At 32.1% G+C, this 23,507-nt stretch overlaps 1 protein-coding gene across 1 annotated transcript in view; it reads right to left on the reverse strand.

Moving 5' to 3' along the window:
- Positions 1-9,456, reverse strand: part of LOC108361597 (uncharacterized) — a gene marked incomplete at its 3' end in the record, with an annotated part of 47,094 nt that extends 37,638 nt beyond the window's left edge. Inside the window, exons 1-3 of the mRNA XM_017614241.1 lie at positions 9,229-9,456; positions 8,704-9,132; positions 7,808-8,625 (exon numbers count right to left, since the gene is read on the reverse strand). Coding sequence (XP_017469730.1) covers positions 7,808-8,625; positions 8,704-9,132; positions 9,229-9,456 — 1,475 coding nt within the window. The remainder of the gene's footprint in view (positions 1-7,807; positions 8,626-8,703; positions 9,133-9,228) is intronic.
- Between the last annotated feature and the right edge of the window lie 14,051 nt (positions 9,457-23,507).

The raw sequence follows: 23,507 nt of genomic DNA on the forward strand, positions 1-23,507 counted from the left end.
GACTTTCGTAAAGCCTTTTTTCAGTACAACTTACGAAATCTTACGTTTATTTTAAGAAACACATTTGTAAATTACTGAACAAATCTCTGTACGAATAATTTTGTATATTGTACGAAAGCATTCGTAATATTAGGTATGGTTTTAAAATTTACGAAATCTACAATTCTGTATTCGTACAATTTACTTAATACTTTCGTACATAGAACAAATGCAGAAACATTTTTTTAAAATTCGTACAACAGACGAATATTTTCGTACAATATACTAAATTACCGTCAGTTTAATATTTCATCATATTTTTATGTACCGCTTGTCATTGCGAAACTACTGGTTGGCTACTATGAGATGTATAATATAATTTTAAAAGTTTTAAGAAGTTTTTGCTGGATAAAAATACAATATAAAATTAAATGTTAAAGCTGTGGATAAATGCTTTAAGCATACAATGTTTTTAACATCGCCCACGCTGAGCCTTGCTCTGCAATCTGGGACTTCATAAATAGGCAATTTTATTAGTTAGCTATCAACGGCAAGCCAGCCAGGAACAGACGCACTACTTAATGAAATTTTAAATAAGTACATGATTGATTTTTCTCTGAAACTTGCCTTTCAGACGCCTTATAATTTTCCTTTAATTTATAGTCGAGAAAAGGAGCAGACATCGAAGAAGCTGCGAATCTGCCAAGTACCTCCACATAAAACATTGCAAAACATTTTGTTAAAGAAAAACGCTTAAAATTAGGAATAAAAACAAAATAAAAGTGTTGTGTTATAATTCGTCTTATTTTTTTTACAGTGTGGTGAATGAAAGCAGTCGGAAGTTCTACGAAACAACCGCAGATTTTAGGAAGATAATTGCGTTAAATATACGAACTATTTTGTGCATTTTACAAAAATTTCGTAAAAAAAATAAAGAAATAGTACGAAATTCTTTAGTAAGTAGTACGAAATTCTTTAGTAAGTGGTACGAAATTCGTTCGTTAATAGTACGAATACGTTCGTAAAATGTACTTAGATCTGATGTCTCATATTTTCGTAGTATGTACGGAAACGGTTTTGTACAATCAACGAAAGCTTTCCTGGCTCAAAATGCCGAAAACTTTCGTAAAATGAACGCAAGTTTTCTTTATATTTACGCAGATTTTGTTTTCAGTGTTGAGATGTCAATGAGTTATCATACTCTCGGAAAAAGACGTGTCATTTGATAAATTTTTACTACGAATTTTTTTGAGGGCTTCGAGTTCAATGTGATGGAATTGCCGCGTTTTTTTAATCGATATTGCCTTATTCCTGCGCTTGGAATATTTTTTTTTTCATTTATTTTTTTTTGGGATCAGAAATCAAAGTCTATTGTTTTGAAAAATTGAAAAAAATGAAAATTCGATATCTTCGGAACTGAGTGGATGAACAAAATTATTTACAGATTAGGAAAGGTAAACGTTTTCCGCGTAATCTGACACCAGCTTTAATTATTTACAGCGTGCAGAACGCGAAGAAAATTCTAATTGTTTATGCAAAATTATTGCAAAATATTAATGTTTAACAATTATACCATAAATAAACATGTAGTATATAGTATACATATTTTTCTATAAATGTACCAAATTTCATACAAATATCTTCAGTAGTTTACGAGAAATTGATTTTACAATTATGAATAACTTCCTATACTCGCAAATTTCAATCACTAATAAAATAAACAAAAAGCGGAATATGAAAAAAATATTTATTGCATTAAGTACATGGCGGATTCCCTATCCAAAAATGTATTATTATTAAATTTTTGGGCCCTCTTGACGTGGTTTGACTCCTATATTATTTAGTAGAAGTATTGCACTTTTACTTAGTCGGAGGCAATATTTTGAGAAATGAACACGGAAACCTGAGAAAGGACTGAGGACTATTTGTTAAATGAATAAAATTTTTATGGGACATTCAACAATGTGGTTAATTTTAATTCATATAGAGAAAAAATCACTCACACTCACATTTTGCGGTACAGTACTTTCGGCTTATAAGCATCGTCAAAAATGCACAACTTTAGATGCTTATAACCGTAGAAACCTTATATCCGAAAACCCGCTTATAAGCGTCCTCTACGCTTATAAAACGATTTGCGCTCTGGGGCCAAACACGCATACATATGTATTTGTATGAGAATTCAAACAGTACAGTGATACACATTTTATAAATTATTGAAGCAGTTTTTTTTAGATTTCGAAATGTGTTTTTAATGTATATATACTTATTTACATATAGTTATTTTGGTTATTAAGTATATTCATGTATACTTAAAAAAAAATTAAATTCGTTCGGTTGTTATGAAATAAAAAAACATTTAGAATTAATAACAAAAAATAGCTATCCCAGCTAAATCACAAACTACATTAAATGTCATCGTTTAATATCTATCCTAAAAAAATCCGTCAATTTTGACTGACTTTTGAATTCTTTATAAATTATTAATTCCACATCATCAAGTTCTTTCTAAATGGCAAACTTTCTGATACTCGGCTTCACCTTCGGATTCATCTGAAGACGGATTTAATATTTCTAGTAAAATTTCGGATTCAAAAAGTTAGGCGCTTTGAGTTTTTGCCCTGCGCTTATATCCGTGGAAATTTACTTATGAAATTAAACTTTTGTATCAAAATACTGGTGCTTTTAAACGGGGAATCATATAAGCAGGGAAATCGAACAATTTTTTAATGTGGAAAGCTCACAAGGGGTAAAATCGGCGCTAAAAAGCGGGGAACGCTTATAATTTTTCTTTCAAGACGATAGGGAATTGTCCGTTCAATTTCAACAGCTGATCGATCATAGCTTTGGGAAGTGAGCTTTTGTTTGCACACGGTGGGCAGGAAGCAAAGATAGGTTGCATAAAAATGTCGACAAAAACTGAAAGCAGGGTTGTATTTGTTGATATTTTTAGGTTAATAATCCCTTTGAATTGAAATAATAGCTGCTCCTGTTTTAAAGATATCCACATTTTACATAGCTATGATAGGACCGACTTTTGCGAAAGAGAAAAACATCCTTGTGCATTAAATATTCAACAATGTATGTGTGAGTAAATGTGTGTATATATATTATGTAAAAATATAAGTTTATGTAAGTTTTTAGCCGTTTTCAATCGTTTCCAAGGCGCACCACGTAGAGGCAACTTACTTTGCACCTCTTTGTTCTTTTTTTGGTTTTATTTTTTTCTTGCTTTATTTTTTTATATTTGTTTTTTGTTTCCTTTTATTTTTTTGTTGGCTTACCATATAATATAGTCACACATTTTAGTATTTAAATATTTTATTATTTAGTTAAGTTTTTATATAGCTGGAATGAAAATGTCATTACAGTTTTCTTCAGGCGACTCACAAAAATTGGTTTATCAATCCATATTTATTTTGAATCATCCCAGAATTTAATGAATTCCCTATGAACTGACTTCCCGGCCTGCTCGGACCATAATCCTAAACCATCGTTATTCAAGAATGAAATAGATTGCTTTAAATGTTTAAGGATAAAATGGGTTTTGACAGTTTGAGAAATTCCAGTACTTTTCAAAGCTGTCCGGAGTTCGTTAAGATTTTTATCAAAATTACTAAGATCCGCTTGTTTTGCGGAAAACCATGTATTCACGATTTTGCTCATGGCTTTGAACGAGGCAATATATTTGGTATTGTTTTTACTGAAAGTTTCTTCCATACAAACTATGTTCGACATTTTTTTGTATGTGGAAGACACTGTCAGCAAAAAATAAATAATTGCAAAAAATCAACGAAATTTTCTGGTAACTTCAGACTTGCACTTTACTAATTGGCTCAAAAGCTGCATTTTAAACATTTTTCTAAAAGATCTGATTAGAAATTGTGATCAGATGAAAGTGTCTCCGAGCCAATAATTTTGTACGGCACGGTACTTATAAGTAGATCTAGGATTTCACGAAAAAAAAAACAAATACAAGGCAACATTAAAATATCAGTCATTTGTTTCGTTGCTGTGAGCTTGTTTCAAAGCTTCTGGCTTTTGCTATAATTGTAAAACTCTGTGCATGTCATTTTAACGTATTTGGTACATACTTATATTAATCATCAACTATTGCTTATGCAAAACGTGCTACATTTAAAAAAAAAATCGCATTGAAAGAGCACCAACCCAACTCGTAATAATTTAAGTATACAAATTTTAGTATTTAGATATAGAAATATTCAATTGAAATACGCCAATATTAAAATGAAGCGCTTTGCACTTAACGGATGCTTTTTCATAATTAAGTTAAAAAAAATTTATTTAAATTCCATGCTGTCTGTAATGGAAACCCTGACGCTCTGGAAATTAGCAAATTGTGGCAAGCATCTTCGTGCACTCAGCTACAGCCAGACATGTAAATGTGCATCAAATGTTCAGTTTGATTCAACACCACGTGTGCGTGGTATGAAAGTATTGTTTTTAAGTACGAACATTTCAAAACGATAATCAAATAAAACATATTCATGTTTACTATGCGTTATTTCCCCCAGTAAATTCATAAAATTTTTCTTAATATTACAACGCCTTTTTTCTCTCAGCGTAGTCATTTTAAGCAAAATTTGTGCAATCAAATCGAAAACCGGGACACTTAACATTTTAAGGTTGGACCGGGACACCGGGACAAATAGTCTAAAACCGGGACATGTCCGGGAAAACCAGGACGTCTGGCAGCCCTACACACAAAGCGCATACTTTCATGCGATTTTCTTTATGATCGCATTTGTGTTCTGGATGTACAATAGTCATTATTTCCTGACAGAAGAGTACATAAATACCAAAATAAATCTCATACAAGCTTTGAATTTATTTACTTATTATGCGGAGTACCGTTGGCCTAAGTTAGAGCATTTTTATTTCTTGCACAAGCGCAGTGCGACTTGCTTGCGCTACTTGCTTATAGCAACAAACTTTTAATAAAAAATTACTACCGTATTATATAGCATACAATATTGTATACATACATACTATATTGCGATATTGAAAGTGTTTGTAATGAGAAAGTTCACGCTACAGAAAAAGGTAATTGTGGTGTTTTATCTAAGTTGTATACCGGTAGCGCCCAATAAATCTCGATCAATTATTCTTTCGGTAGGAAAAAATGAAAACTGAACATTGATTTGATCCGTTTTAGTGAGTTAAAAAAGGGGAACAGATTTGTATGAGATTTCTTTTCGTATAAATATGCTCTAATTATCGAGAAGTACGCCTTCCTCTTTTGCAAATATATCCTATCAGAAGTATATAAAATGTGGATATCTTTAAAACAGGAGCAGCTAGGATTTCAATTTAAGCGGATTCTTAACCTTAAGATATCAACAAATACAACCCTGCTTTCAGATTTTGTCGACATTTTTATGCAACCTATCTTCGCTTCCTGCCCACCGTGCACAGTAGAATAACGATGCGACTTAAAATTGTGTCCGATTTCACTAATAAATTGGCAGATAACTCTTAAACTGATAATTTGATTGCAAAACATTGTATAGCAGGTTCGTAGGGATTTCAAAGACCTTTAATCTGGTGGAGATCTTTTTGTGGTGTGATAATCACAACCGGATATTTTTGGAAAAAATTGAAAATGCTGTTTTCTCAATTTGAAAAAAACGATAATTTCGCAAATTCTTAAAACCTATTCTACTTTTTTAATTTTTGACCTCATATTCAGATTGTGTAGGTTATTTTACATGGCAAATGACTATAAAATTCACGACTTTCAACTATTTTGTTAAAAAAATTTTTCCCAGAATGCATATGGTTTTCTAAATTTTCAAATGCAACGCGCAAGTACTTAGAGTTATCATATTCGAATAAAATTTTGCACAGCTTATTTTTAGACCAAAACACATCTTTTTCCGCCCGGCAAACCAAATTTTATTTTTAACGAACGGTCTAGTGGATACCTTAAAACAAAAGGTTTGTTAAGTCGATTTCATGAATTTTATTTAAAAAAAACGGCGATTTTTTTCAGAAATTGCGCTTTTTTTAATAATCTGGACACCCTGGTTCCAACCGAAAAGGATTTGCTTGCATTACTTACATATAAAAATGTATGTATGTATAACAAAATGCATAACCAAAACAAACGCGAAAAATATCCATACAACGTCGTTGAAAATTTTTCGCGATAAGTTTATCGCGATAAGTTGTTGTGAGTGATCGCGAATGGATTACTTGCATCGTTTTTCTCATTTATGACAGGCCGACATCGGCAATGCTCGGACTTCTCATATTCGAGTGAGAGGAAATTTCTTTGCTTTTTTCGATCGCGAATTAAAAAGAGCGGAAATTTTTTTGTCGATCGCATTCCGAATGTGAGAGATGATAAATTTGTTTGCATTTTTCACTCGCGATAAAAGAATTCAAAAATAGATTTGAAATATTATCGATCATGATAAATCTCATAAATGAATGAAAACGAATCATAAATGAGAATTTCCGAACCCTGCTATTAACACCTAGCACCTAAATGCATGCTACAGCTTCAGAATTAACGATTGACTTTCTTTTCGTTAATAACCAAAATTGGATTATTTTGAAAATTACCTAAACGATAAAAAAACCAGAGGCCCAGAATAATAATTATTTCATGGTAGAGTTTTAAAGAAGTCATCAAAATTTTCGTAAGAATTATAAAAGTCTTTTGATAATAATTATGTGAGAGAAAATTTTTTTAAGTCATCGATAACTATTATTTTAAGACTTATATGATAGAAGTATTTTCATAATCACCCCTATTCTGGTTGTCATAAGTCGTTCGCATCGACAGTCGTTCGCTGAATTATGTCGTAAATAAAAAANCATAATCACCCCTATTCTGGTTGTCATAAGTCGTTCGCATCGACAGTCGTTCGTTGAATTATGTCGTAAATAAAAAAATTAACGGCAGATTTTAACACGTTTTCAATACTTCTTCATTTCGAAGAGATAATAGGAATAAAAATTTGTAATGGATTATGTCACTGGTTGCCTCATAACGCCAATGAAAATCTCAAATTTCGACGAACGACTGTCGTTTCGACAATGGGAATAGGGCCGAATAATTATCACCGAGATAAATATTTTTAAGTCTTCAAAGACTTTTATTTTGAGAATTATATTATAAAAATCTTGTCATAAAAATTATCATTGAGATAAACATTTTTAAGTCCTCAAAGACTTTTATTTTGAGACTTATATTATAAAAGTCTTTTGATAATAATTATCAGTGCGAAAAAATTTTGTATATAGTCCCGAACGGGCCCACACTGCTCCCCAACAAGGCCCGAACTGGTCCCCAACTAATCCTGAAATGCTCCTGAACAAGTCCCGTCTTTTAAGACTTAAAAAATTTTTCCGCGCTCATAATTATTATGAAAAGACTTTTATAATATAAGTCATAAAATAAAAGTCTTTGAAGACTTAAAAATATTTATCTCAATGATGATTATTAAAAAAAAAACTTTTATAATATAAGTCTTAAAATAAAAGTATTTGAAAACTTAAACATATTTATCTTTCTGATAATTATTATGAAAGGACTTTTATAATATAAGTCCTTGAATAATAATTGTAGATGACTCGAAAAATATTTATCTTAATAAAATGATTATTGACTGACTTTTATTCTTTTCTCTTATAATAGTTATGTCTCTGTAAAAAACTGAATCGCTTCAACAGAAGCGATTGCTTTTCTTTTGTAAACGCTAGAATTAACGTTACAATGCATCCTTGAGTTGTACAAATATATGTAGGAGTCTTTTTTCTGGCATCAGCTCAAAATTTTAAATATTTCCGAATTACTTACTTGTTTAGATATTTTTTTGTTACTCGTGTTGAAACCCCTGGTTTGGGTTGAGCTGCCCTACGGCCCAGTGCAGCAGTAAATTGACGGTAACTACGCATCAAGCGCAATTTTTCCTTCCGTATTTTGTCCAAAAACAAACTAATTTTATGTATGCGATTATCCTTGATAGACACATTTTCGCGATCAATTTTCTCAATGGTGACGAAATGAATCCAATTAAAAAAATATTTTCGTAGCAATGTGGGAGTGGTGTTGGCTCTTGGCTGGAAGAGTTGTGTAATACTTAAGTTTTCTTCAAAGCTGGAAATGCTTTCTTCTTCTACCTCTTCAGGAGTAATATGATCATAATCTACTTGATTCGCATTATTTATTTTTTTAATAATCAGGAGCTCTGATGCATTTTTAACTTTTAGAGACTTTTGAGAGCATTTTAAAGATTTATTGAAATCAGTTGGTGGCGGTTTATTTGCTACTGATTCGAACCGTGTTTTTTGAGTCAATTTTTCTTCAGCTGCAATTTGCAGTTCAAAAAGTGCCTCCTCAGTTATATCCGATACAGCCAAATCAATTCTACAACTGGTATTCGAAAGTTTAGAGCTATCTCGATTAAAGTTTCTTACTTCTACCGATTCATCAAAACGTACACATCGCGTTTGATATAAATAACTATCAGTTGCAGTATTAGGAGCAATGGGATTTTTGTATTCATTCGAGAATTTGTAAATAAGCGGATTTTCTATTTTTAAATTGCTATCAGACACAATTTTGTACTCATATTCCTTTGCTTGAGGGTTAATATGTTTGCTTAAAACGGTTTCCTGTAATATTTCGTGTTTATAATTCTGAGTATTAATTCTCTGTATATATTTTCCTAAAGCATGGCCTCGGTTGCTAACTGCGCTCATTGTATATTTCTTTTTGTCCACTTCATCCGTAAAGATTGCCTCAATTATTCCAAAGCCATTCTTTGGAGTTAATTTATGCTCTTGTGTGTCGTTCTTATTTGTTTCGGTGGCAGATAACACTTCAATTGCTTGCAATACATCCAGAGGTGTTGTGTAAAAGTTCTCCATATGCTTAGTTGCTCTTTCTAAGCCTTGTATTAGAAAACTGTTGTCCAAAATACTTACATCTTGTTTGTGCTCTTCTGTAAATTCCTTTTTATCTGTATTTCGTTTAGTATTGTTTCGTAACTGCTGGCGGATTTTTTTTAGTTCGTTGTTGATGTAACGATCCTCTACAACCAGATTATGTGATATACACGCGTCTAACGTACGCTGGCCGCCCACTGTAACCAGCGCCGATTTTCGTGGTGTCTTTTGAAACTATTACCATTAAATAAATGATTCATTGTTACATTATAAATAAAATCAATTTACTGATTAAATGTGTCAAAAGCCACATAATTATGCTTTTATTACCATTTCATGACGTATATCCATAACTACCAAAGGATTTAGTGCTTTGTTTGGTTCGTTTTTGCCACATAGCACTGAATTATCATATGGGCTGATGTACTCCTTCCAAAAGAAATATTGTACAATGCCTGAATTAATTGAACAAGAATTTTTACAGTCATTTCGTTTACGAATTCGATCCCATCTTGTAATCCTCTGGCTGAAAGGTTTGTCTTTTCGTATTAATCTCATCAGAAAGAAATATATTTTATTTTATTTCGTTTCGTACGTCTTCAGATTGAATAATCACTGAACAGCTTTGTCCAACCCAAACAAACAAGTTGATTGATCACCAAGGTTACAAAAAATGTTTAAAAAACATTGTGCCAAAACACGCGAGTAAAAATTGCGACGCAATAAATTTTCATCAAATTAAATTACACGAGAGTAAAATATGTGTACATGCGCCATGGTTTCCTGCATATATGTATGTATGTAGTACTTCTATTTTGCTAGCATGATACAAATATTACATGATACAAAAATATGAAGGTAGTTTCACTCACAATTTTCGTCAGCCATAATCATGATACAAACCATGATAAAAATATAGCAAGGTAGAACCGTTCTCTCAATTTGTCGGCCATGATTCGGTTTTTGAAGTTTGCCAACATTTTAAAATCATATAAAAGTGAAAATAAAAAAATGAAATCGGTCGAAATTGTTGTTGCTTGAGATTGAAAATGAAAATGTGTGTGTGAGTTTGTGAGTAAATTTAAAAATTAAATTGTTTGGAAACGTCAAGAATTTTGAAAGTGACTCTCAGCGGTAAGGTAAAACCATTCTCTCAATTCGTCGGCCATGATTTTTTTTTGAAGTTTGCCAACATTTTAAAATCATATAAAACTGAGAGTAAAAAAAGGAATTGTTCAAAGCTGTTGTTGTTTGAGATTGAAAATAAAGTAATGTAAAAAAATATTTTTTTAAAAATAAGCTTTTATTTAACATGTTTAATCAAAGGAATAAAATAAAGTAGTGAAACAAAAGATTTTTTAGCAAGAAAATTTTGTCAAAACTGCACTAAAATGAATAAAATAAAATAAGTTAAGGTCTCGTTAAAGTTACTAAAAGCCATTTAGTGAAAGGAGTTATTCAAACTCTAATGAAAATTACTAACAATTTGTACTAATTTACTTCGTTTTTAAAAAAGCTTGTCGGCGAATTCAGCGTACATGCATAATTGGTTAGGTATGTATGCATTCATATGTATGTATGCAGATATTTAAATGCCGGTTTGCTATTCGCGCGACAAGCTTTTTTAAAAACGAAGTAAATTAGTACAAATTGTTAGTAATTTTCATTAGAGTTTGAATAACTCCTTTCACTAAATGGCTTTTAGTAACTTTAACGAGACCTTAACTTATTTTATTTTATTCATTTTAGTGCAGTTTTGACAAAATTTTCTTGCTAAAAAATCTTTTGTTTCACTACTTTATTTTATTCCTTTGATTAAACATGTTAAATAAAAGCTTATTTTTAAAAAAATATTTTTTTTACATTACTTTATTTTCTAATTTTTAGTCCATTTATAAAAGCGTTGTATATTAAATAGTTTTATTTTATTTTATGTACAAAATTTTGCAATAGATATTAAAATAATTCAACTTGCAATGAAAGAGAACAGAAGACTATGCAAGCAAAATGTTGTTTGCTTACGTTTTGTATAAACATACATATGTACATACATACATATAGCAGCAGTTAATTTCATTTAAAGAAATGGCGTGTCGTCCACTTCCGCTGTAGCATGGCATATATTTAGGCGCAATATTAAAGTTCTTCTGGCGGGGAAACTTCTCGAGTCTTCTAATTGTATCTCCTTGATATGATGCCTACAACGAGGTTCATATCTAGACTAGGTTGATATCTAGAATTTGCCATAAATAGCTTTGCTCTGGTTTTACGTTCTTTGGCAAATTACGCTCTGTTAGCCATAAATTTTACTAATTTTTGATCGACTTTGAATCAAGACCCCTGGACCATATAGGGAATTCATTTATATTTTAAATTGCATTGTCATCGTGATTGGAACTATGCTGAAAATTTCAAGTCTCTAACTTGTCGGGAAGTTAGTTTAAAATCGATTGGAAATTTCCACGATTTGCGCGGGATGACCAAGTTAAATAAAAGCTTATAATGAGAATGTGTGTGTGAGCTTGTGTCTAAAATTTTAAAATTAAAATGCTTGCAAACGTCAAGAATATGAAAAATTCCTCTCAGCGGTTCTACCTTCTTATGTTATTATCATGATACAAATATTTGAAGGTAAAACCGCTGAGAGGCAGCCTTAACATTTTTGAAGTTTTCTAACATAACAAAAATGTTTTCAAATATTCAATCTCACAAATACATTCTCATTTTCAGTCTCAAATAAAAGAAAATTTTAAAATTTTCATCTATTTATTTTTTGTTTTACTTTTATTTGGCATTTCAGTTGCTTCCAAAATTTAAACTTTATAAAGTAGACAAACTTCAAAAACTAAATGATGACCAACGAATTGAGCGAGCGGTTTTACCTTTAAATATTTGTATCATGAGCCATATTAGCCATGGCTAAAAAGTAGCAAATAAGATTTCTCAGTCCCATAGAATTTGTTTTGATAACTTTTGATTTTGAAACTTTATCTAAAATCATTATAAACAATTTATGAGATTGAAAACGAAAGACGTGGAGCGCATGCAATACAAAGAATTCGATTTAATTGACAATAGTAAAACTACATAACATAGACCTAAAATCTCTACAGCGCAAGTACAAACTTTGAGATCGATTTTAAGAGATCCTCATTCATATACCCACGTATATAAATACATACATTACTTTTCATATCAATGCAAGTCTATTACATGGGCTCCGTGCTTTTCATTTCCAATCTCATAAATTGTTTATAATGACTTTGCTAAAATTTCAAAATCAAAAGTTATTAAAACTAATTCTATGGGACTGAGAAATATTATTTTCTACTTTTTAGTCAATTTATAAAAGCGTGGTATATTATAAAGCTTTTTTATTTTATTTATTTTATTTATTTTCTACTTTTTAGTCTAGTCTGTACAAAATTTTGCAATAGATATTAAAATAATTTAACGATATTAATAGATTGGTGCACACACATGCATATATGTATGTACATACATACGAGGACCAATTAATTTCCACCCCTATTCTGCAACTCTTTCGTATTCGTAATAGTATGCTGCAATCCGAATCGTATTTTCAAACTTTCGAAATTCGTAACAATGACGNTTAATAGATTGGTGCACACACATGCATATATGTATGTACATACATACGAGGACCAATTAATTTCCACCCCTATTCTGCAACTCTTTCGTATTCGTAATAGTATGCTGCAATCCGAATCGTATTTTCAAACTTTCGAAATTCGTAACAATGACGTGCCTAAAAACGAACGAGTAAGTTTTTTTGCGTAATTTTGTACGAAAACAATTCTGTGTCGGAGGCGAGATAAAACATGTAAATCGATGTGTGTTTGCAGGAAATATTAGTGGTGTTCATTTAAACATTTCGCATATACGTATATTTTTATCCACTGCTTTATATAAACAAGCAAAAAAGAATCTGTGCTGCCCCTTATCGAGAAACTTGGGTCCGGTTTAGTTCTTTGTACAAGGTTGTTGTGTCCAAACGCATAACCCGAATCCAAAACCATTAACATACACGTGTAATCAAAGGATTAAACTTTTTCCGAGATGGTGGTAAGATGATTTATTTTGAAACGAATTTCCGTCATCCCTTGTCACGAAACGAAAATGTCACTGAAGATGGCACATCACCGAAACCGGTTTGTCTGCGAAGCAAACTTGACAGGGGATGACGCAAATTCGTTCCAAGATTAAGCTTTTATTTAAAATAAATGTTTCAAATTTCCGACCACTAGCTTATTAATAAATTCGGTTTGCACTATACGCTTTTTTTGCAAATTTCGATATGTGTTCTACCGCCGGAGTGATATTCACAAGAAATGTTGTATAGCTTTGACATGCGGAAACCCCTCTTCTCCGGCAACACAGAAAGGAGAATTCTACTTAGTAAGGGTTATAATCCCTAAGCGCGGCCGAAGGCAGAAGCAAGCGCAACAGGTGGTGGACCTAACAAAGTGCATGTTTTTAATGGCTTGGAAGAAGCTGTTATTGCATTAACTGTATTGAGAACCAGTTCTTCAGGCATAGGAGGAGTTCTGGCTTGTGGTTCAACAATTCAATCAGAAGCTGGGGACATGGCATCTCCTATACAAACCGAATTTCAAATATCGCTTATCTATGGACCGCTTTTGCTAACGTACATATGGCGAAAAGTGGTTTGTATTGGAACTCTACTCTCTAGAACTACTTATGATAAGGTTATGGATACGCCTACATATACAAACCATAAAATGGCAAGAATCATTCAATTGGAAAGAATTTTCTCCCAGATTTCAAAATCGCTTTGAGTGATTGTTATTTTATGGAAAGGTTTATAAAGGTTTCTTCCAATAGGGGGCTCAGAGATTGAGAGCTACCCTAAAGAATCCTAATTATGGTCACATTTGCTTCATCTTTTGAATACTTGTTACCCCATCGTGTGATGCAAAGATATTGATTTTTGGCCCAGTCCTGACAAAACCTGTGTGAACACCTTCGAGGTACTTTCTTAACTTCTACCGATTCTGATGAAGAGAAAGAGGAGTTTATGTAGATGTTGGAAATATAGTTTTTAACCTTCCCAAGGGCTCTGAGACCAATATAATCGAAAAACTTATTTACAGTTTAAATTAATTAAAGCTTTACACTGCAAAGAAAACACTATTTCAATTTTGATTGTAAAATTGTTTAATACATATATTCAATTATTTTTTTAATGAATATATAACTTATAACTACATATTTGTTTTTTTTAATATATGTTTTTGTTTTTTAATTATGCATGCGAAATGTCACTGTCGGAGTGTGAACTTGCATCTGATTCATCAGTCGCAACTCTTGGGTAACCATTTTTCGTACAGACTCTGCTTGATATAATATGGAATTTGACATTGGTGCGAGGTCGTGCGAAGTCTGGCTTAAGTAATATCTAAAAGAACATATCATGAAGAGCTTCACAAAAAAATTTTAAGAAAAATACATAACAATACAGTGTTTAGATTGTCCAAATATTTCGACTTTGTTCATATTTTTTGACGAAGAAACGTCTAATTTTGACACATTACTCTAGCTACGTCCCTCATCACATATAAATTGTTTTTATTTCATATAAAAGAACATCGTTTTCTATACCAAATGCATTCTTTTCAGCGTTCTGGCACACCACTGTGATAAACAACACACCACATTTTAAAAATGTCGATTTGATTTGTGTAACTTTTAGAAAACAAAGTTTCAAAACACCAAATTTGACCTACAAAAAAATACTAAACTGGGATTTAAAACACCAAAGGATAATTTTTTCTATGTAAGTGGACATATCTTAACAAGTTGGAATTATCAAAACATCAAAATTCCACTTTGATTTTTTTCCGGCTAATGTCGTCCATTGTGCGTCATCTACCTCTAGAGTTTTGATATGATACCAGGCGACGAGGTTGATGTCTAGACACGGTGGGCAGGAAGCGAAGATAGGTTGCATAAAAATGTCGACAAAATCTGAAAGCAGGGTTGTATTTGTTGATATCTTAAGGTTAAGAATCCGCTTAAATTGAAATCCTAGCTGCTCCTGTTTTAAAGATATCCACATTTTATATACTTCTGATAGGATATATTTGCAAAAGAGGAAGGCGTACTTCTCGATAATTAGAGCATATTTATACGAAAAGAAATCTCATACAAATCTTTTCCCCTTTTTTAACTCACTAAAACGGATCAAATCAATGTGAAACATTTTCATTTTTTCCTACCGAAAGAATAATTGATCGAGATTTATTGGGCGCTACCGGTATACAACTTAGATAAAACACCACAATTACCTTTTTCTGTAGCGTGCACTTTCTCATTACAAACACTTTCAATATCGCAATATATGTATGTATGTATACAATATTGTATGCTATTTAATACGGTAGTAATTTTTTATTAAAAGTTTGTTGCTATAAGCAAGTAGCGCAAGCAAGTCGCACTGCGCTTGTGCAAGAAATAAAAATGCTCTAACTTAGGCCAACGGTACTCCGCATAATAAGTAAATAAATTCAAAGCTTGTATGAGATTTATTTTGGTATTTATGTACTCTTCTGTCAGGAAATAATGACTATTGTACATCCAGAACACAAATGCGATCATAAAGAAAATCGCATGAAAGTATGCGCTTTGTTGTGTAGGGCTGCCAGACGTCCCGGTTTTCCTGGACATGTCCCGGTTTTAGACTATTTGTCCCGGTGTCCCGGTCCAACCTTAAAATGTCCCGGGTTTCATTTAAGTGTCCCGGTTTTCGATTTGATTGCACAAATTTTGCTTAAAAACGACTACGCTGAGAGAAAAAGGCGTTGTAATATTAAGAAAAATTTTATGAATTTACTGGGGGAAATAACGCATAGTAAACATGAATATTATTTATTTGATTATCGTTTTGAAATGTTCGTACTTAAAAACAATACTTTCATACCACGCACACGTGGTGTTGAATCAAACTGAACATTTGAATGCACATTTACATGTCTGGCTGTAGCTGAGTGCACGAAGATGCTTGCCACAATTTGCTAATTTCCAGAGCGTCAGGGTTCAAATCCCATCACAGACAGCATGGAATTTAAATAAATTTTTTTTAACTTAATTATGAAAAAGCATCCGTTAAGTGCAAAGCGCTTCATTTTAATATTGGCGTATTTCAATTGAATATTTCTATATTAAATACTAAAATTTGTATACTTAAATTATTACGAGTTGGGTTGGTGCTCTTTCATATGCGATTTTTTTTTTTAAATGTAGCACGTTTTGCATAAGCAATAGTTGATGATTAATATAAGTATGTACCTAAATACGTTAAAATGACATGCACAGAGTTTTACAATTATAGCAAAAGCCAGAAGTTTTGAAACAAGCTCACAGCAACGAAACAAATGACTGATATTTTAATGTTACCTTGAATTTATTTATTTTTTTTCGTGAAACCTAGATTACTTATAAGTACCGTGCCATACAAAATTATTGGCTCGGAGACACTTTCATCTGATCACAATTTCTAATCAGATCTTTTAGAAAAATGTTTAAAATGTAGCTTTTGAGCCAATTAGTAAAGTGCAAGTCTGAAGTTACCAGGAAATTTCGTTGATTTTTTGCAATTATTTATTTTTTGCTGACAGTGTCTTCCACATACAAAAAAATGTCGAACATAGTTTGTATGGAAGAAACTCTCAGTAAAAACAATACCAAATATATTGCCTCGTTCAAAGCCATGAGCAAAATCGTGAATACATGGTTTTCCGCAAAACAAGCGGATCTTAGTAATTTTGATAAAAATCTTAACGAACTCCGCACAGCTTTGAAAAGTACTGGAATTTCTTAAACTGTCAAAATCCATTTTATCCTTAAACATTTAAAGCAATCTATTTCATTCTTGAATAACGATGGTTTAGGATTATGGTCCGAGCAGGCCAGGAAGTCAGTTCATAGGGAATTCATTAAATTCTGGGATAGATTCAAAATAAATATGATTAATAAACCAACATTTGTGAGTCGCCTGAAGAAAACTGTAATGACATTTTCATTCCAGCATATATAAAAACTTAACTAAATAATAAAATATTTAAATACTAAAATGTGTGACTATATTATATGGTAAGCCAACAAAAAAAAATAAAAGGAAACAAAAAACAAATATAAAAAAATAAAGCAAGAAAAAAATATAAACAAATAAAACCAAAAAAAGAACAAAGAGGTGCAAAGTAAGTTGCCTCTACGTGGTGCGCCTTGGAAACGATTGAAACCGGCTAAAAACTTACATAAACTTATATTTTCACATAATATATATACACACATTTACTCACACATACATTGTTGAATATTTAATGTACAAGGATGTTTTTCTCTTTCGCAAAAGTCGGTCCTATCATAACTATGTAAAATGTGGATATCTTTAAAACAGGAGTAGCTAGGATTTCAATTCAAAGGGATTCTTAACCTAAAAATATCAACAAATACAACCCTGCTTTCAGTTCTTGTCGAAATTTTTATGCAACCTATCTTTGCTTCCTGCCCACCGCACAGTGCCGCGAAGGTGGACAAAAATACAAAAATCGACTGTCTTGAAACTTAGATGTTTTGATGTCAAGTTACAGCTAAATCTCCAACTAAGAGAAGTTCATAAGTTATTTTGTGATAAAAACAACTTTCAGCCTCACACACCCCCTCAAAGTACACCTATTTTCTACATACCATTTCATTTCGGCGATTCGCACATAAAAGTGGTCGCAGTTAAAAATTTGTTAAAAATACATTTTTATTCCTAGCAAGATCAACTTTTGCACTTTGATAAAGATATATGCGACAAACCAAAAAATGTATGGTTCATGGAAAAAAATTTATACAAATATTTGTTTTTTATTAATAAATAAATATATGATTAAACATACCAAAATCCGAAAATTGGTAACCTTTGGAGACAAAAAAAAAAAACATCTTGAAAGTTCGTGAAATTTTTTTCTTGGTTATGGTAGTTTGGACCTTCAACTAACAGAAACAATCGAAATCTCTTCCAACTTTTTCCAATATTTGAAAATTTTCAATTTTGAAAAAGTGACTAAATGCCTTTTTTTGGTATTATTTTAGCTGATCTATATTTACAATACTTTTTCTGAATGCCCTAAGATCTAAATTTTTGGTTCGCTTTTCAAAAATAAGGTGTTGAATTAAAGCTAAAAGTGCCAAAAAAAAAAATTAAGAGGTACAGGGTGCTTTGAAATGAAAAAAATTATCAGCTAATTAAAATACTTAAATATGCATCACGGTATGGGAGCCAAAAACAAAGGTATACGAAGATTTACATATATATATATATACATATATATATATATATATAGAGCAATGACACCAGTTTACAAAAAGAAATATAAAACAGAGAAACAAATATTTAAAGGGTTCTGATCTCAGCTTTAATAAATACATTGTTGAAAGTGACGAAGCAGACAAAAGCATGGAATCATTTGAATCAGTGATCACTTCCTCCTCTTCTGAGGACTCTGAAACTGAGTGATTATAACAACTAGTTCGGTTTTTATTAACATATTATATGTTATTACCATATAACAGCTATTATTACTTACTTACTTAACAGTGATTATGCTTTATTTTAAATGAAATCAAAAGAATTTTTTTTTCTAAAGGTTAACATGTAAGGAAAACCGACTTAATTTTTCAAATTACCATAATGTATTCACTTAGGAAGTAAAGTTTAGACGAATTTTGACTATTAAGACTATTTTTCTGAACACTTAGCAACAATGATATGGCATATTTCATTTTTAAATAATCATGTGCAAAAACTCGATGTTTTTTTAATGGGTACCCGTTACAAAAAACCGATTACTTTCTTAAAATTAGAGTAATATAGACACTTCAGATGTAAAGTTTCAATAAATTCTGACGACTCCTTCCTGTTTACGTAAACACCACAATCAGCAATGATTATGCCTTATTTGTCTTTCATATAGTAATGTAAAAAAAAAATCTTTTTTTTTTTTAATGGGTACCCGGTACCGAAAAATCGATTTCATTTTTGAAATAAGCATGGCTTAGTCCTTTTAGGTGTAAAGTTTCAACAAGTTCTGAATACTATTTCGGTTTTTATAAACATATGTCTACGATGATTATGAGTTATTTTGCCTTTTTATAAAATTGTAAAAAAATTTTTTTTTTAATTAAATGGTAAGAGATGCTGAAAAACGTTTTTTTTTTCTTAAATTTCCGTGATATAGTCCTTTCAGGTGTAAAGTTTCAGCCCATTCTGATGCCTCCTTCCACTTATATCAACACATGTCCACAATGACTATTTTCATATAAAAATGCAAGAAAAACTCGGTTTTCTCGAAATGAGTAACCGGTACAGAAAAACCGATTTCATTTTTGAAATTAGAGGGGCATAATACTTCTAGGTGTGAAGTTTCAGCCAATTCTGACCACTCCTTCTATTTTTGTCCATCATTTGTATGGAGTCGCGGCACTGTGCACCGTGTAGACTTTTATAGGATCTTTGCAAAGCAAAGGTTTTATAGCAATGAATGGTATCTAGACACACAACATTACAAGTTGATAAAAGCGTGGTAAAAATAGGTAGAAGCCATTTTGATGTTGCTCTCATGATAACCAAACCTTTAAATTTCAACTTGATTTATTTTCATTTCATATATTTCGTTACCCTTGGTGAATAACTCAGTGAGAGGGGAGACCAGTATGTTTGCATGTATGTATATAAAAAAAAATATTTATTGGACCAAAAAGTAGTGGGTAAGCACTGTGGCCAATGGTAATCAACTATTACCACCTCCGCATGGTTGTAAGCCATGCAGAGTCCGCAGAATGCTCCGGAAGCAGTGTCCGGAGGATGCATCCGACTAGGCAGAGCATACTTTGAACTGCCATCAAATTATAACTTAAGAAAGTTTTATTACATGGCAGTTGAGAAGTGCATGTACATAAATATCATTAATTTAATGAAGGAAATTTTTGCACATGCAGCAGTACATAGCATGCATTTAGGCGCCTGGTGTTAGCAGTCGCGTCTAAACACTTGGAAATGACATGTCGTTTTATTTTGAACTTTCGTTAATGGAAAATTTATTTTACTCTTGAATTTAAGCAGTGTTGTGCGGTTTAAACTTATGTAATTGTGCGATTTATAACAATATGGAATGTGTAATAATTAATCCTTTTCTTAACTGTCTCAGGGCCGGTTGTTCAATGTCTGGTTATCACTACTTGCCGGTTAAACATCATTATTGACGATTTCGACATCATGCATATCGATAAAGCGGTCGTTGTATTTAACCAGAGCTTCTACCTCCGATTTGTGCTAATCAGACATTGAACAACCGGCCCTCAATGTTTTTCGTGATAGGCGCGTTGAGAAAGCAGCTATGGCGTAGAGCTTAAGGCCTAAGTGCACTGGGAGGTCCAGTATAAGCCAGAGCTGTAAAAGTAACGAAAATTTGGATATCCGTATGTATTCGTTACTAATCCAATCAACACCTGTATCTTTCGTATCGCTACTTTCCTCGTTACTTTTAATACAAGTACTTGTACCTCACACGTATCATCGAAACGAATCTTGCAGCATAGACTGCTTTTACACAGTTCAAGTATTGAATTCAATTCTGCTCACATGTGGAAGAGAGGGGGTGAGAAGAAAAGGGACGATTACACATGCGTCTGTACCGTCAAGTCGTTTCAGCTTTCTTGCTTTGCTTTTGGCATTTTCGTTGTTTCCCATTTAAAGAACCAAAAACTTGAATTCAAGAAACGTGCAAAAGCAAATAGAAAACGCAAAAGAGAATGAGCAAGAATTGCTTTTAAGTACTTGCATCATGTAAATCGCGTGATAAGGAAATGTTCGTTTGTATGTATATATGCATGCATGTACGTATGTAGTTACATATACACGCAACGCACTTAAGTATCGTTACGAACAACACTCGTTCCCGCACAATAGTATTTATGTATGTTGTGTTGTATTGATTCACGTTAATGGGGCATATACGGAAAATGCGAGTAACGAGATTATTATGTGAGTAACGATTCGGTGATTCGAGGCAGGGGTTGTACCCGTTACTCAGTAACGAATACATACGGTTTGCTACAGCTCTAGTAAAAACACGTTTGTTGCCAAGAGGTGTTCCTATGACCCTAATGCCGGCTAGACCCTCCAGCAACACTGCAACAAGTTCTGATAGCTTAATAAACGTTAAACAAATTTACATCAAACAAAATAAATACATAAAAATAATCTTAAAATTTACTTAAAAACTACAGTTGTCAGACGTACTGATTTTATCAGTACGTACTGATTTTTCAACTCTTGTACTGAATTTATTCATTTCTTCAATCAGTACGCTAATGTCTTGATTTTTGAAAATTTGTTCTGATTTGTACTGAATTTTCAATTCAAACAAAATACTTTAGGATTGTATTAAGTTTTTTACATAAAGCTTAAATTATTTAAAAAGAAGCCTGACGTTTTTTGTCGAGTGTTGTTAGTTATCTCGAAAATATCTTTCAGTTTCAAGCAGCAAATTTGAATATTCGAATGGTTTTTGCGTATAACTTAAGCTGCCTTTAGATGAGGCGATTATTCGACAGGCGCCTGATCGCCTGCAAAAGTTGACTTGCTGTCTACTTTGAGGCAAGCGATTTTTCTATCACCATTTACACTAGCGATTTTTCTTGAGCAATGTTGAATCGCTTAGAAAATCGCCTCATGTTAATTCGGCTTTAAATTTGTTTTCTCTTTTTACTGACATTGTAAAAGAGTTTTGCAAACCAGACATAGAGTTAGACACTCTTTTTAGCGAATTCTTAGTCTTTCCATGAGGAAATATATATGAAGTCCTTAGGTACTTTTCCACAGTTTGAAAAAACATGTAATTTAGTTTTTTTCATTACCACTCCACACCCAACTGAGAGGATCTTAAGCATAAAATTTGCTTCCTGGCGCAAAGAGAGAAACTGGCTTCAAATAAAATCTTTGAAACTTAACTTCGAATTAGAAGTAATTTTAAAATGAAATGTATAGAGTTCTTTGGCTATTTAAACACTGAAAATGGAAATGGTCTCATTATTGCTATTCAATTTCAATTTCAATTTATTTCAATATTAAATATTAGTACAGTAAGACCAAATCTTTTATAGCACAACAAATAAATTCAATACAAAGACATACATTAATACATATAATTAATTAAATCACATATACATACATAGGTTAACAGAGTTTAACTTTAAATATAAGATGGTTCATCAATTTTTAGAAAAGTAGCTATATAAAATATTTTTGAAGTTGCTTTTATTGATCTTGCTTCTAATTGCAGCGTGAATTGAATTCCAGATTCGTATAGCATTGATGAAAAATAGTCTAGTAGAATTCTTAAAGTTAAATAAAGGCACCATTAGATCACAGGAACGCTCAGACTTTGGAAAAATTAACTTCTCATAAAGATAAGGTGGGGTCTTTGTGCTGATAAGTTTAAAGAGAAAGACGCAGTTTCGTGCTTTTAGATAATCAGTGATATCACATCCTAACAAGCTACATCTCCACGCAGATATATGGTCAAACTTCCGCAATCCATATTCATAACGTGTAATTTGGTTAAATAAGGTGACAATCTTATGTGATGACCTGGAATCAAGCTGACTATAACCCACCTCAGCATAAGTAACAATGGGTAAAATTAATTGACGCGCAAATCGGAACAAACGTGACGTGGGAATCGGAACAAACGATGCCGATTGCCTTAGATTTCTTAGATGTCATAAATATAAAATAATTTATTGGCTCCTGTGTACAGTGATGTGTGCACTCATGTTAAAGTGAATAACGTTTTTATTTTTTATGAACTATATTTTATTTATATATCTGAATATTATTAAAAACAAGTACTCTGGCGCTTTAAAGTATTATCTGTTACTTACATTCATAATTTGGCTTTGAATAAAAGTGTACTGGAAAATACTGATTTTTTAGCATGAAAAAGTCTAACGTACTGATTTCACGCATAAAAAATCTGACAACCCTATTAAAAACGCCAGCCAGTGAAACTTAGTTTATATATATTGGCGTTTTTTTCTCGAAATAATGTTGCCCTGTTTTCCTCAGCCCTTTCACAGCTTTGCGTGTTAGTTTCTCAAAACCTTACCCTCCGGCTAAGCAAAAGTGCAAAACTTTCTACTAACATAGCCATTTTGCAGGACGAAAAGTAACCTAGTGCAAATGTTACAATATAAGAAGACACAATTTTTTAATAGAAAATAAAACGCCATAAGTTTGTAATTGATTTCTTTCTTTATTGAAATAATACTATCATGACTTCTGATGTAAAGCCCCTGCAAGACAGCTGAGCATCAAATAAGTGCTCANATTGATTTCTTTCTTTATTGAAATAATACTATCATGACTTCTGATGTAAAGCCCCTGCAAGACAGCTGAGCATCAAATAAGTGCTCATTTTGTCATTATCACTAATTACAAAAGTGCTTATTAAAATACTAATTTTTGTTCAGGCGATGGGATAAAACTGAGCACTTACCCCTTGTTGGTGTAATATTTT

Source organism: Rhagoletis zephyria, unplaced genomic scaffold, assembly GCF_001687245.7.
Source record: "Rhagoletis zephyria isolate East Lansing unplaced genomic scaffold, Rhagoletis_zephyria_1.1 Rzeph_scaffold_00803, whole genome shotgun sequence".
NCBI classification, from domain to species: Eukaryota; Metazoa; Arthropoda; class Insecta; order Diptera; family Tephritidae; genus Rhagoletis; species Rhagoletis zephyria.